The sequence below is a fragment of the Triturus cristatus genome, chromosome 3_1 (assembly GCF_964204655.1).
Source record: "Triturus cristatus chromosome 3_1, aTriCri1.1, whole genome shotgun sequence".
NCBI classification, from domain to species: Eukaryota; Metazoa; Chordata; class Amphibia; order Caudata; family Salamandridae; genus Triturus; species Triturus cristatus.
In genome coordinates this window covers 154,855,610-154,870,911 of record NC_140583.1, presented here as the reverse complement: position 1 = coordinate 154,870,911, position 15,302 = coordinate 154,855,610, and the positions used below count along the sequence as shown (strand labels likewise).

Sequence of the window (15,302 nt, the reverse complement as noted above, 5' to 3'; positions counted from 1 at the left end):
ACGGACAACGGACAGACGGCCGAAATTACGGACTGTCCGTGAAATTTACGGACGGTTGGTCACCCTAACGTCTCAAGGGGCAGCAAAGACGATGCATGATGCCGATCATACGTCGTCTCTACTCACCCGATCATAAAACTTCCTTGAGGAAAAACATTTTGCAGAGTACGGGCCCAACACTAGATGGCAGGAGTATGCAACGAAAAGAGTGTTACCAAAGGAAAGTAACATTCTTGTAATGGATACTTCTGACCACATATTTCTCATCTTTAGACTAGATAGCATATCAGTACCTCCCAAAGTTGGAAGGTATGATGAGTGGATTTATAATAAGAGGTCTTACGAGACCAAACAGGCAAAATGTCCCTGATGTTGCACCTGCCACCATCCATGCCATCATAATGGCCTTGGCCCTGGTTGAATGAGCTTGAAGGTCTAAAAGAGGTTCCTTCTTAGCAAAAATGTAGCAGCTTTTAATGTGAAAGACCATCCACCTTATCAGAGTCCTGCTTTGAACTGCACTGCCATTCTTGGTGTCCGTGAACCCCGTGAAGAGCTGATCATCCACAAGATGGTTTCTCAGACAATCAGTGTAGAAACCCAAAGCTGTATTAGGATAAAACAAATAAAGCCTTTCCTCTGCTTTCAAGAGGTGTTGCAGATCAAAAAATTGACCGAAATAGCAAGGCGGCAGGCCGAGTCCTCAACACCAAACTGTCTGGTAACAAAGTGATACTGGGAGGTTGTGAGCGCAACTGTGTTCAGGATAGCCCCTACAAATGGAATCCACTGAGCAGCGCTCGTTGAAAGGTAAACTCCAAGGAGATCAAGAGCCTGGCCATTTTGCAGAGGTGGTCTGCAAACGATTGTTTAAAAAAATATATATATATTGTGACAAAGAGTACAAAATACAAAAATTACTCACATGTAAAACCGAATATGCTATTTATGTTCTTACGTGCCCTTGTGACCTAAGATATATTGGAAGTACCAAACTTCAGGTTCACAAAAGAGTTTTACAACATCTACGAGCAATAACTCATCAGGACAATACATATCCGGTAGCTCGGCATTTTAAAGAATTCCATCAATCAGACATCAAAAACTTGAGCTACTATGTGATTGACAGATATATTATTCAGCTTGATACCAAGTCACCAGTGGGTTTGAATGCCACGGAAGATCTTTTCACATGTCTGTAACTATGATAAGGATTTTTTATAAGACTCAAGTGGTGTATGACATTCTCTCTTAATGCTTGACCTAAGCATTTTCATGGGGTTACGATTTAGATGCAGTTAATCAATGTACATTTGTATATAATTCATTCATGGTCAAATATCTGGTCCTGGAACTGTTTTAGGAGAGGTAGATCAGGGATGTAAAGATTTTATGTATTTATTTATTCATATTTATGACTATTTATTATCAAGATATATATATTTATTGTCAAATGGAAAATTGTTTACAATTGCTATTTTGCACATATTTATACATATTTTATACATATTTTATCTTTTGCTAATCATTTGCACCTCCCATTGCCTTACCCTCCTAACTCCGTTTCTCCAAGAGACTTTGTCTTTTGTTGACACCAGGCACTTTATTCACACCTTTTTATACTACAAATTCGCACATTTTTAATTGTCTTTCGAGGTAATCTGTGCTTGTTGCTGCTAAAACTTTGTCTTAGATCAATATATACTTTTGGAGGTGACTCTGTCCTGTCCTCCCGCATATTTTAAATTTCGTCATTTATGCCAACGGACTATCATTAATTTCCACTCTCTGGTCCGTCAATGCATCTTTACATTCTCCCTTTCTGGCACTTTGCACTTTTCGCACCTTATTCACTTTGCCAAACTTACGTATGGGCTAACTCAGTTATTTCAACTTGGAGTTTAACATAATATACCTTAGCCATTAGATTCGTACTTTGTTACACATCGCGAGCAATTTCTTTTCATTAATCTTGTTATTTTTAATATTATTTTTGTCCCCTTTTATTGGTGTTGGCACTTTCCATTCCACACAGAAGCCCATCCACTTTCTAAGCCCACGCAGTAATGCCTGCAAATTTTCTATTCCAACTAGGTACCTAATTGTTATACTGCCTTCTATACCTTTTGAAAATCTCAGTATTTTATGTATATGCATTTGCATACTATTTATATTAGGCATTTTATTAGATCATGTGAGTAACTTTCTGCATTTAATTTCCTCATAGCCAGCTATACCTGTCTGGTTGCAGATAATACGTATTTTACAATTATTCATGAGCAACAGAAGGTTTGATATCAAAATGTGTATTTTAGTTACATTTTAGTCGCAAGTTGGTTTTGAGGCTCTATTTTGGCAATTTTACTGTTTCTATTTCCACGGCTTTCAAATCATGTGATGTGGCTACGTAATTGTATTTGCACTTTAAATAACTTACACGGATTGGCTCCGACATGTCATGTGAACAAGGCTTTGACGAGCTGAAACGCGTCATGGCGATGAAGGAGTAAACAACCAAATTGAGCACTTACTTTGGGTCTGTGTCCTGTTTTGTTCGGCGGAGTATTGTCACCGAATTGGAATCGAAGTAATACACACACACACACACACACACACACACACACACACACACACACACACACACACACACACACACACACACACACACACACACACACACACACACACACACACACACACACACACACACACACACACACACACACACACACACACACACACACACACACACACACACACACACACACACACACACACACACACACACACACACACACACACACACACACACACACACACACACACACACACACACACACACACACACACACACACACACACACACACACACACACACACACACACACACACACACACACACACACACACACACACACACACACACACACACTATATATATATATATATATATATATATATATTTTATTTTTAAACAGTTTTATATTAGGGGTGGGCGGAATTTGCGAAATTCACTTTCGCAAACTATCGCGAAAATGTTAAAAATCTACGCAAACACGCGAAAATATCGCGAAGACGCAGAAGTTTTTCTCCCGCCCGTTCCCGGTATTTTATGCGTCATCGCGGCTCGCCAACTTACCCATGCGGTTGCTCACGGGCGCAGCCATCTTATTTTCACTTGTCTCGCAGTGCATGATCGCGAGAAGAAAGACGTGATCGCGCGACGAATGGTGTTAATGCAGGCGCGAACTGTCACGAGACTGCGCAAATGGCTACCAACATCTCGTGGAGAACGCGACCGGATCGGGAAAACTTGTCGGCGAACGCAGGGATTCAGGTAAGGCGATCGCGCGCACGCAAGGATGTATTTTTTTACAGCGCGAGCAAGAAAATAATTTCCGGTAAGATGCGGATATTTACATTTTCGCGCTCTCCGCGGAACGCGAAAATGTCAAATTATCGCAATTTCCACGAGCGGAACGGAATTTTCGCCCAGACCTATTTTATATACCACGAACTTGACCAGAGTTGGGTATCAGAGCGCTTTACATAGCACCAGTTGCATTACAGGAGGACACATTCATTTTTGTTAGGCACGGGGAGATTAAGTGATTTGCCCAGAATCACAGGATGTTCAGCGTCATTGCAGAGACTCGAACCCAGTTCCCCAGATTCGAGGTCGACCGCCCTAGTTGTTGCAAGCCCACCTTGTGCAGACTCTCGAGGTACAAAAAAGACATGCACCCCCAACCTATGAATAGGAGCTGTGACCACCACCATCACTTTAGGAACACCAGTAAGGCAGAAGGGCACCAGAACAACTTAAAAGTGATTAGACCCCAAATGGAACTGCAGGTAGCATCTGTGGGTCTGCAGAAAAGGTACATGAAAATACATGTCTTTCAAGTCCAGGGACCCCATCCATCCACTGGATTTAGAGCACAGAAAAACAGAGGCAGAGTGAATAGTCTGAAATTGTCCTTCTTCAGAAAGTTATTAAATAGCCAGGCTTCATGGCTCAGTCCTTCTTTAACATGCGAAAGGAGCATGCATAGCACTCTTTGCCCTTTCTGAGCCTGGCACCTTCTTGATGACCACTTTGGCCAGCAGGAGATTGACATTCTGCATCAAGACAGAAACATAGCGCACCAAAAATCGTTTTGGTGTGGGGGAAATGTGAGGTGGGAGATGAGATTAAAGGCAGGGCACAGCACTTATTGTAAAGCCCATTGGTCTGACGTGATGGACTATTTAAAGTGGAAGAAATATAATATTGTACTACTGGCTGGTTCTGGGCCTAGGAGGCAAATCATAATGGCTTGGGGGCCACTGCATTGGGGTGGAAGAGCTGAAAGATTGAGGTTCCTGCTGGAATGAAAGGCTTTAGGCGCCACCACTCCCTCTGCCCCAGAAGGACTGTTTGCTTCTCCCCTGGCTGGGATGGTGGACACTGCTAGTAAGCTAGACCACTAGAAACACTGTAAACTTTATTGCCCATGGAGTTGTCTGGCTGGGGAAATAACCCCAAAGACTGATTATTTCCACAACTATCTTTGAAATGTTCAGCTGTGGAGCTTACATTTTCTTCAAACAGTACAGATTCATTGAAGGGCATGTTTTCTGAAAATATGGTTGATCCTATCCAGGCTTGCCTGTTAAACACAACACTGGAGCCAATAGTGCGGCCTATGAAGATTGTGGTGTCCATGCAACACACACTTTGTGTCCTGTCATTCTTGGAACCACTGAGCACAAAAAGCTCTGAGGTCTCCTGTGAATGCCAGAAATATTTCGTTGGGCATGTCCCATGAGGCATGGGCCTCCCTACCCAGAAGGCACACAGCATTAAAACAGGACAAAAAGTCATAAATCTGGGCTAGCAGAAAAACAAAATTTCCAGCACCCTATCCCGGGGGAAAGAGGAAAATGCTTTTGGACTGACTTGACTTTGACGTCAACATCACAAGGAGTTCAGGTGTTGGGTATTTTCATCCTAACTTCTGGCCCGCTAGGGGCTGGCTTGTGCCATACATCCATTGGCTGACTGACCAGAGAGGCTGATCCAAGCGTGGAGGGGGATCCTGGAGGATATTTTTGAAAAACTCACTTCTCACGGTCTTGCACTATGAAAACAAGCTCCACTGTAGTCAGGTATACGAAGCACACCTGGGAGGCACTCGGCGTCCAAGGTGGGAACCCGATGATGAAGCATGCCACCAACTAGGTTGGTGGGTGAGGGTTCTTCTACAAAACCTAAGATTTTTCCTAAAAACATACAATTTTTTTTTCTTGTTTTCATAACTGCCTGGATGCAGTAGATTCAGTCTGGAACTGTTCCTTTTTTGTTTATATAAATAGTTTTGAAGCCATCAGGAAATCAGCAAAGTTGAGGGTGAAGCTCTGGGGTGGAAAGAAAGGAACTATGTGATTATGCAGGGGTTTTCTTGTCTTGGCTCCACTCTAATTTCTTAGGTTTAGTGAAGTCATGGCCAAATCTGATGGCAGCACCATCCAGCACACGTGGAGCACTGCTAAAATAATCTACGGATCCTGACTGATACCAGGAAATATTCTAAAGCTGAGGCATTAGGAATTAGAAGTGTCCATCACAAACATTCTTTAAAGTTATTTTTTATACTCTATGTTCAAAATCTGATTTAATGGTGAAAGGCAAATGCTACTTACCAGTATGCATCTGTTCTTGGCATGTAGAGCTGCAGATCTACACACTATGCACAGATCGCCATCTGGTGTTGGGCCCGGATGTTTGCAGTTGTTTTTCCTCTTGGAAAGTCTTTGGAAGTCACGAGGTATGTGACTCCTCCTTTGGATCGTATTGCGCATGGGCTTCGGCTCCATCCTCAGATTGTTTTTCGCCAGCAGAGAAATGATGGAGCGTAGTAATAGCAGTGAAGATGCCCATGTGTGCTGTATCTAAATGAGATAAACTGGAACAGATAAAGGTAGCCGGGGAGGTGGGTGGGCGTGTGTAGATCTTCAGCTCTACATGCCAAGAACAGATGCATACTGGTAAGTAGCATTTGCCGTTCGAGGCATATGAGCTGCAGATTACACACTGTGCATAGATTATATAGCAGTACTCGCTCCTAGCGGCGACCACCAGTATCTATTGCAGTGGTTTGAAACAATGTTTTGGGTACAGCCTGGCCCACACTAGCTTGTTGCTTAGTTTGCACATCTACACAGTAGTGATTAGTGAAAGTGTGCGATGTTGACCATGTAGCTGCTTTGCAGATATCATCTAAGGGGATGTTGCCTAAGAATGCCATGGAAGCCCCTATCTTACGTGTAGAGTGGGCTTTAGGGGAAGAGATAGCGTTCGTCTTGCTTTGTGGTAGCAAATCTGTATGCATCTGACAATCCACCTAGCTATCCCAGATTTGGAGATGGGGTTGCCTTTGTGTGGTGGCGAGAAAGACACGAACAGTTGTTTGGTCTTACGAAAGGGTTGTGTTCTCTCGATGTAGAGTAGAGTAAGGCTCGTTTGACATCTAATGTGTGGAGAGCTCTCTCTGCAACGGTCTGTGGCTGCGAGAAGAATACGGGTAATTCCACAGATTGGTTTAGGTGAAAGGGAGAAATGACTTTAGGGAGGAATTTTGGATTAGTATGGAGAACAACCTTGTTATTGTGCATTTGCAGAAAAGATTCTTGGATGGTGAGTGCTTGTATCTCACTGACCCTTCTGAGGGAAGTGATGGCTACAAGAAAAGCTGTTTTCCATGCTAGGAATAGAAGTTCACATTTGTGTAGAGGTTCAAAGGGAGGCCCCATTTGTTTTGTGAGAACGACGTTTAGGTTCCACACAGGTGAGGGTGGCACTCTGGGGGAAATTATTCTTTTGAGGCCTTCCATGAAGGCTTTTATGGCAGGTACTCTAAAGAGTGATATATTTGCCTGTTTTGTAGATAAGCTGCTATGGCTGCAAGGTACAGTCTAATAGACGTGTAGGCTAGATTGCATCTTTGTAGGTGTAGTAAATAGCCTATGATGTGTTGAATGGAGACATCTAGGGGATTGAAGTTATTGTTGTGACAATAGACCACAAAACGTTTCCACTTGGCTGCGTAGCAAGCTCTAGTGGTAGGTCGTCTAGCTTCTCTAATGACGTTCATACAGTCTGGGGGAAGATTTAGATAACGAATTCTAGGATTTCAGGGGCCAGATCGCAAGGTTGAGCTGAGCTGGGTCCGGGTGTCTGATCTCTCCATGGTTCTGGGTTAAGAGGCGTGGAGAGAGGTGTAACTTTTGGTGCAGTACTACTGATAGTTCCAGCAATGTGGTGTACCACGGTTGTCTGGCCCAAGTGGGAGCAACTAGGATGAAAGTTAGGGAGTGTTGCTGTAGTTTACGCACCACTAATGGAATGAGTGGTTGAGGCGGAAAAGCGTACGCAAATTTGCCTGACCAGTTCATCCATATCGCATTGCCTTTGGACAATGGGTGTGGATACCTGGCGTCGAAGCTTGGGCATTTGGCGTTTTCGTGGGTGGCGAAGAGGTCTATCTGTGACTGCCCCACAATTGAAAGTATGGGTGAAGAACTTGTGGATGGAGTTCCCACTCGTGGATCTGTTGTGTTTGTCTGCTCAGCAGATCGGCCATAGTGTTTTGGACTCCTGGGAAATGTTGGGCTAGGAGAAAGATCTTTTGGGGTATGGCCCATCTCCATATGCGCTGTGCTAGCTGAGAGAGCTGCGGAGAGTGTGTGCCCCCTTGTTTTTGTATATAGTGCATAGCTGTCATGTTGACTGTGCGGTCTAGGACTGCCTTGCCGGATATATGTGTTTGAAAGGATTTTAGGGCTAAGAATATGGCTAGTAACTCGAGATGGTTGATGTGGAGTAACTTGTTGAGGTGTCCACCTGCCCTGCATGGTGTGATGTAGTAGGTGAGCTCCCCAGCCGGAGAGCGATGCGTCCGCTGTCAGTACTATCTGAGGAACCGGGTCCAGGAACGGTCGCCCTTTGGAAAGGTTTTTGGTGGTCCACCACTGCAGAGATCGATGGGCACGACCGTCTACCAACACTAGATCTATTAATTGACCCTGGGCCTGGTTCCATTGGCGTGCTAAGCACTCTTGGAGAGGACGCATTTGGAGTCTTGAATGGGGTACTATGAATATGCAAGAGGCCATCATTCCTATTAGTTGCATGAACACTCGAGCTGGAAGAGAGTGCTCTGGATGAAATTTGGCGCGTACAGCCTGAATGCTTGCTATCCTGGCCGGACTGGGGTAGGCTAGCGCTTTTGAGGTGTCTATGGTGGCACCGAGGTATTGTTTTACGTGGGACGGTTGCAGCTGGGACTTTGTGTGGTTTACTGTGAAGCCCAGTTCGTGAAGTAGCTGGATAGTGGCGTCTAGGTATGGGAAGACGTGGATGTGTTGTCTTCGCAGGTGTGCTGCCACTACTGCTAGGAACTTGGTAAACACTCGCGGTGCTGTGGTTACTCCGAATGGGAGCACCTTGAATTGATAATATTGACCGTCCACTACAAACCTGAGGAACTTTCTGTGAGCTTTGTGAACCGTAATGTGGAAATAGGCGTCCTTGAGGTCTAGGGTGGCAAGGAAGTCGTTTCGGGAGAGTAGGGGAAGTACTTGTTGGAGTGTGACCATGTGTAAATGGTCTGAGTGTATATAGTGATTTAGGGGTCTGAGGTCCAGGATGGGCCATAGAGTGTAGTTTCTTTTTGGTATGAGAAAATATAGGGAGTAAACTCCCATATTTTGTTGGTGGGCAGGAACTAGTTCTATAGCACTCTTTTGTAGGAGGGAGATTACCTCCTGCTTTAGAAGTGACAAATGTTCCTGTGGCATTGAACGTTGTTTGGGTGGAATGTTTGGGGGGTAGATATTAGTTCGAGGCAGTAGCCGGACCAAATTATCTGTGTCACCCATTTGTCTGAAGTGATAGTAGTCCAGACAGGAAGGAAATTTTGGAGTCTGCCCCCGACTGGAGTAAAATGGTCTGGGGCGAGTGGAGGGAAGTCATTGGGCAGGGGTGGAGGCAGAGCGAGAGGTGTTAGGTTTGCCTCTGCCTTTATTGTTGTTTCCCCTGTAGCCGCCTCTCTGGTAACCCCTAGTGAGGTGGATTGGGTAAGGGTTTTATAGGAAGTGGAGGCGCTGTCTGAGGAGTAGCGTCTGGAGGTGCTTCGAAAGGAAGAGCGGCGAAAGGAGCGCCTGGGAGTGTGTGACTGTAAGGCTCCCATAGACTTTGCCGTATCTGTGTCCTTTTTCATTTTTTCCAGGGCAACGTTGACGTTTGGCCCAAACAGATGTTCCTGGTCAAAAGGGTGGTTCAGGATGGAAGCCTGCACCTCAGGTTTGAAACCTGAAATACGTAGCCAGGCATGCCTACGGAGGAGGACGCTGGTGTCAGCTACATCTAGGGCGCAGCGAATGGAGGTTTTGGTAATGGTTTTACCTCCTGGATTAACTCGTTGGCTCTATTCTTGTACTTGTCAGGGAGGTGTTGCATTATGGCTTCTAGTTCGTCATAATGTGCCCGGTCATATCTTGCCAAAAGCGCTTGTGTGTTTGCGATGCGCCATATGTTGGCCGCCTGGGGGTAGTGCGCTTGCCAGAGGCGTCTAGGAGCTTGGGCTCCTTATCAGGGGGTGGTGCTTCGCCTGATGCCTGGGAGTTTGCACGCTTCCTTGCAGTGGAGACTACCAGGGAGTCTATTGGTGCGGGCCCTCCGATGTAGGTGGGGTCTGTAGGGGCTGCCTTATACTTCTTCGATGCGAGTATTGAGGACTCTGGCCCTGACTGGGTCTTTAAAGACTTCAGGCGCGTGCTTGATAACCCCTTTTAGCATGGGCCGTGTGGAAGTGGTCTTATGTGTAGTATCAAAGGTATCGAGGAGGAAATCCTCCTCCACGGGGTCTGTATGGAGATCACCTCCGTGGTAGTGTGCCGCCCTAAGGAGTAATTGGTTAAACCCCATTGTGTCTTAAGGGGGGGGGGGGGGACGGTCTTGAAGGGTAAAAAGGTCATCCTGCGGGACATTGGGGACGTCTGGAATGTTGTAGTCGTCCCATGGGTCTGGGGAGCCTGTAGGAGTGGGGTCCCCTGTGGGCTGGTCATGGGGCCCGTCCCCTGTGTCATCGTAGACATTGTCATCATCCTCATCAGGAGAGGGTGTGGGGGTAACGATGAGGTGGGGGAGGTGGAGGAGGAGGCAGAGGAGGAGGTGGAGGAGGGGGTGAAGGTATTCTCAAAGGGGAGGTAGCAAAGTCTCTTCTCTTTGGAGGTGGAGCTGGGGCAGGCTTGTCCAGCGGTCTCTTTTTGATGCTGAACATCAAATGTCCAGTTTTAGGGTCCTTGACCAGTGTTTTTTGTAGTGGATCGGGCCGAAATAGTTCTTCTGTGAGTGGCCGATCTGTCGGTACCCAAGGTGTCGGATCCGTATGTTCTTTAGCCTTGTAGCTGGCATCGGTTCGTTGTTTTGAACTGTGCGGCTTAGAAATGTCTGGTTGTTTTCTCGGCTCCGAGAGGACTTTCGGCTTCGAAGTGTGTGTTTCGAGGGCCTTTGGCTTTTTGCTCGGCTCTGGGGATGGTGTCTGTACCGAGGAGCTAGTGCCAGTTTTCGGCGCCGAGTGCTTCGGCGTGGAGCTCGGCGCGGAAGAGGAGGTCATTTTCTTTTTCGGCGCCGGTGCGGAGGAGTGTTTCTCGGCACCGACGGCAGGCTGGCCCGAGCCGCCAGAAGGCTTGGTGGGCTTCTTAACCGGGCCCGAAAACGAGGTATGGGAAGCAGGGTCTTTGGTCGTGCCTAGGCCCGAGGGCGAAGGCGTGACTGAAACCTTTTTCGGTGCTGTCGAGGGTGGGGGGGGGGGTCCATGATAGTACTCACGCCCCTCTGTGCCGGAGTGATGTCCTCGACATCTGAGTCGTCGGCTTCAGAGGCGCTGACGAGGCCCTCTTCGGTGTGCTGCTCTTCAGGGACACCGACGCCTTCTCCGAAGATGTCGTCGGGGATTGCTGTCGACGAGTGTGCTATGGTTCTCCTCGCCCTTTGGTCCCGAATGGTGTTCTTCGACCGGAAGGATTTGCACGCCAGACAGTCTCGAGCCTCTTGTTCTGGGGAGAGGCAGAGGTTGCACACCTCATGGAGATCGGTGTGGGGAAACTTGGACCCACATCGAGGACACTTCTTAAATGGAGTCCTTTCCATCAGCCAGGACCGGAGCTCGGGTAGGCCCGAAGGCCTTCATCGACGACCGGAATCGAAGACTTAGTAGGATGAGAGTCGCGTCGAGTGTGGAGATCGCGATCGAAACAATACCGCGGAAAGGAAAGGATTGCGCGCCGATTAGAAGAACTGAAAACTGTTCGGAACCGGAGCGCGAAGAATACATCCGAGCCTGATGGCGGAAAAAAAACAATCTGAGGATGGAGCCGAAGCCCATGCGCAATACTATCCAAAGGAGGAGTCACATACCTCGTGACTTCCAAAGACTTTCCAAGAGGAAAAACAACTACAAACATCCGGGCCCAACACCAGATGGCGATCTATGCACAGTGTGTAATCTGCAGCTCGTATGCCTCGAACATACATTTTTGATAACTTAAGATGAAAAATAACTTTGTAAAAATTAACTTTGTGCTCCCAGAGCCAATAATAGCCTAAAACCAGTTTTGCCTCTGAGCCCAGGAAGAGCAGATGTGTGTTAACCTGTGACCACTTAGCAGGGATCAGCAATCTAGAAGTGAATAGGAACAGTTGGCAACGCAAATGGCAGCTTTAGCACTACCTCCTTTGACTTTGAGATGCTAAGTAGGACTTCAACTATTCTTTTCAAGAACCACCACCTGTGGAAAGCCAGGTACGAATCACAGTAGGACAGAGAATCAGTTTCCACCCCATCAGGTGGAAGGAGAGCTCACTTAAATAGGGTTGCAGCAACAGAGCTAAGATTGGCCTGCCTGGTGGCAGACGTGTTCTGCTATATTGAAACAAGGTCGTCTAGGCAATTGTACAGTAAGGCAAAGAAGAGTGACTGCAAAAGGGCGTGGATGTACTGCTAAAAAATAGTTAGGACTAGGTGGCCAAATTTCTCTAAATTGCTGGACTGTGCACAGGGTAAATCTGCCACCTCAACTCCTCTATGTAACTTTAGTATGTTCTTGGGTCTGGGAAGATGTCACCTAAAAAAGACCCTGCTGGAAGATGTGGACTCATTCAAGAATTTGAGGATTCAAGGACACCTGATTCTTGCTGGAACCCAAAGAATAGACCTGTTTCCCAATGTTCAAGTGCTTGGTCTCATCTTCACCTGCTTTAGGGGGAAAAAAAGAGCAGAAGGACTCCTTGACTGCAAGAGGGTCCAGAAGACAACAGTAGATTGGACTCAGCAGGAGACCTGGCTCAAGAAAGACCGCATCCCAAGAAGCCTGCCTGGAAGAGCCAGGGGCTGCAGGACTGACCACATGGACATTTTGCAGAAGTTGTAGAAAAGTGGATTTAGACATTTTTTTTTTTTAAACTTTGAGAGTATCGGGAAACGGTGCAAGAGTTTGCCAAGAAAGCACACTTCAAAGGCTAGCAAGAAAACCAGATCTGTCCCAGTTGTAATTTTTTTGCAGCACTGAAAGCTAGTTCAGCAGGAATCTGTGGCAAAGGTATGTGGCCTCATGGAGCCCTGAATGGCTTCAGCTTGCAAATTCGACCCCCAGAGGAGTTTGTTTTTGACTTGGACAACAGCAAAGTATTTTAGCTTGGCCAGCTGCAGCGTGACCTTAGTAGCTACGAAATCCAATTTTGTCTCACGCGCAGCTTCTGTAGCACAAACCTATGGCTTAAGTGGGAGAATAATGGCAACATATGAGACTTCGAAGGACCCTTGCCAAACCCAGCATTGGGCCCGGCCTTGCACTGGTAGATTTTGACTCTTATTTCAGAGACTCAAGACAAATAAACCCCACAATCTATAAATCACACCTATATTCAGCTACTGGGAAGTGATTCACTCGGATTTAGAAAACTCACAACAGTGCAGACTGTCACCTTCAAGGAAAGACCCCTCCTGAAGGACTACCCGATACCTATATTGGAAACTGCTACTAAAGTGAGAATTTCCAGGGCATTTGCCTGAAATAAAGTTCACTCTTTGTATTGTAAGGCTCACAACAGGGCTTTGACAAAAGGCAAATAAAGTTGCCTGAAGATGAGAACTAGAAATGTACGGGGACTTCAAATATGTACCAGGTAAATATGAAACTTTCACTTTGAAGAAAAAAAGTTTTTAGTAATGACATTAAAAAATGTAATCAACCACGTGTGAAAGCACATAATTAAATCTTAATGGTACGGTTAAATTACCTGTGTGATTCTGTTTCTTTTTCTTTTGGTACATTTGACTTCATATTCTGGCCGGAGCTGGAGCTGCTGCTGCTCTTCTTCAAAATCTACCAAATCCCATTCATATTTCAACCTAGCTTGCCGCCTCTTCCAGAACTCCAAGAACAGGGTAACTGTGGGTGAAAAATTCAGAAAGAGCCATTATTCAACTTCTAATCTTTACAGAGGTGTAAACCTTCTCGAAGAAAAATCAATAGTGAAAGAGAGAAACAATTTTCTTGTGAAAAAGACAAGACTAACCATACAGTTGACCAGAGATACAATTTAGGGGAGCATGCTCATATGTGAGAGCTCATACACCCCCTTACCATGCAGCAGCAACAAAACCCTAGCAGGTCTGGTCCCTTATAACCTTACATTCAGTCTAGATTGTATAGTAATTCCTCAAATACTCACGGGCACCTACTTACCACATACACACAATGTATAGAGAGACAGTCTTGTCATTAAGCTACAGTCATTAAGCTACACCGCAACCTTCACCATTAACTTTACCTCTTATTACCTATATGCGCTCTTCCTGATTATTTTGTCTCCAATGACAACAAACCCCCTGCCCAGTAAAGCACAGTAATATAACCACACCATGTAATTGTTCAGGTCCCACACTTTCTTCGAGACTGGACTGAAGTATTCAAATAACAATTCTTTAGTTGAGACTGCAAGCGGAGCACGTGTAGAATCCTGAAAACTACCAAGCTGTGCGCTCTATCCCCAAGAGAGTGTTCCCCCAAATGTTATTCCCATTGGTAAGATTGCAAAAGGTATTATTATAATCATTTCTAAAACATAAATCCAGGAAAAAAAAAAAAAGAGGACCACGATTGTAATGCATTCTAACAAGGGAATGATACTCACCCCATATTCCCATAAAAATTGCGAAGAAGAGCGTTGCAACATTGTCAAATAGATGGGAATACTAAAAAAAATTAGAGACTGGTTATAGAGGATTAAAAAACGTAGAATTACTCGAAGACTAAGTAAATTAATTTACACACCTGAGATGGCTCGCACGTTGTGTTTAGCTTCCAGTACTCACAGTTCCGATCACACAACGGACACATAATTATTTCACCTCCAATTTTCGGATTACAGATTTCTTTGCTAAACGAGAATATATATATTACAATCAATGTAATGCAGTTGAACAATGAAGATCAACAGATATCCAGGTCTATTTTTCATATGAACTCACTCTCTTCTGATCTTATGGTTTCTAGTTTTCCATTTTATCCTGTTCAAATGTCTGACTAGAAAAAGGCAGTCTAAACGATGGGTCAATGATAAAATTCACTTGATCAGGAGTGACTGCAGCTGGTGAACTCAATTTAGATTTTCAGTAAAAAAAACCTGACACAACAACCTTCAAAAAGATAGAGAGAAACGTAAGACTGGGTGAAAATGCAGCTCTAGATACACTATAAAGTAACAATCAAGAATGTCAAGCGATCTCACTAATCGCAACACATCTTCAGAGCATCATGCCCAACTAAACATTTCTTCAAAATGGTTTCCAAATTCCATGACCCAGCCTGCATTTGTAATGGTATCATCCACTCTGGGGAACTCTGCAACTCACTGGTGGATTACTTCATTAAAAAGTAAATCACATTGAGACAATTAGAATCAAACGTGATTGGTGATCAATCAACATGTCCCTTTGCCAATCAGACTAATTCCTACTTACACTATTAGTCAACCTCAACACTGAGGGTTGAGTTAGGTTAGTTATTAGTGAGCATATCCAGGTGCTCTGTAGGTGTGCGAGGCTAGCCTTAGAGTGCTTATTCGAAAAGCCAGGTCTTCTTGCAAAATTCAAGAAGAGGGGAGAATGCTCTGATGTTTCGTGGGAGGTTGTCCCAGTTATGAGGAGGCGCGTCCCCCTGCTTTCTTTTGTGTAAGCATGGAATGTGCGCCA

At 45.3% G+C, this 15,302-nt stretch overlaps 1 protein-coding gene across 11 annotated transcripts in view; it reads right to left on the bottom strand.

The window, feature by feature from the left end:
- Positions 1-15,302, bottom strand: part of ANO5 (anoctamin 5) — a 323,731-nt gene that overhangs the window by 119,529 nt on the left and 188,900 nt on the right. For all 11 annotated transcript variants that reach the window (XM_085643617.1, XM_085643615.1, XM_085643607.1 and 8 more), the window contains 3 exons: positions 14,383-14,488; positions 14,243-14,303; positions 13,346-13,497 (listed from right to left, as the gene is read on the bottom strand). In XM_085643617.1, the coding sequence (XP_085499743.1) occupies positions 13,346-13,497; positions 14,243-14,303; positions 14,383-14,488 (319 nt within the window). The remainder of the gene's footprint in view (positions 1-13,345; positions 13,498-14,242; positions 14,304-14,382; positions 14,489-15,302) is intronic.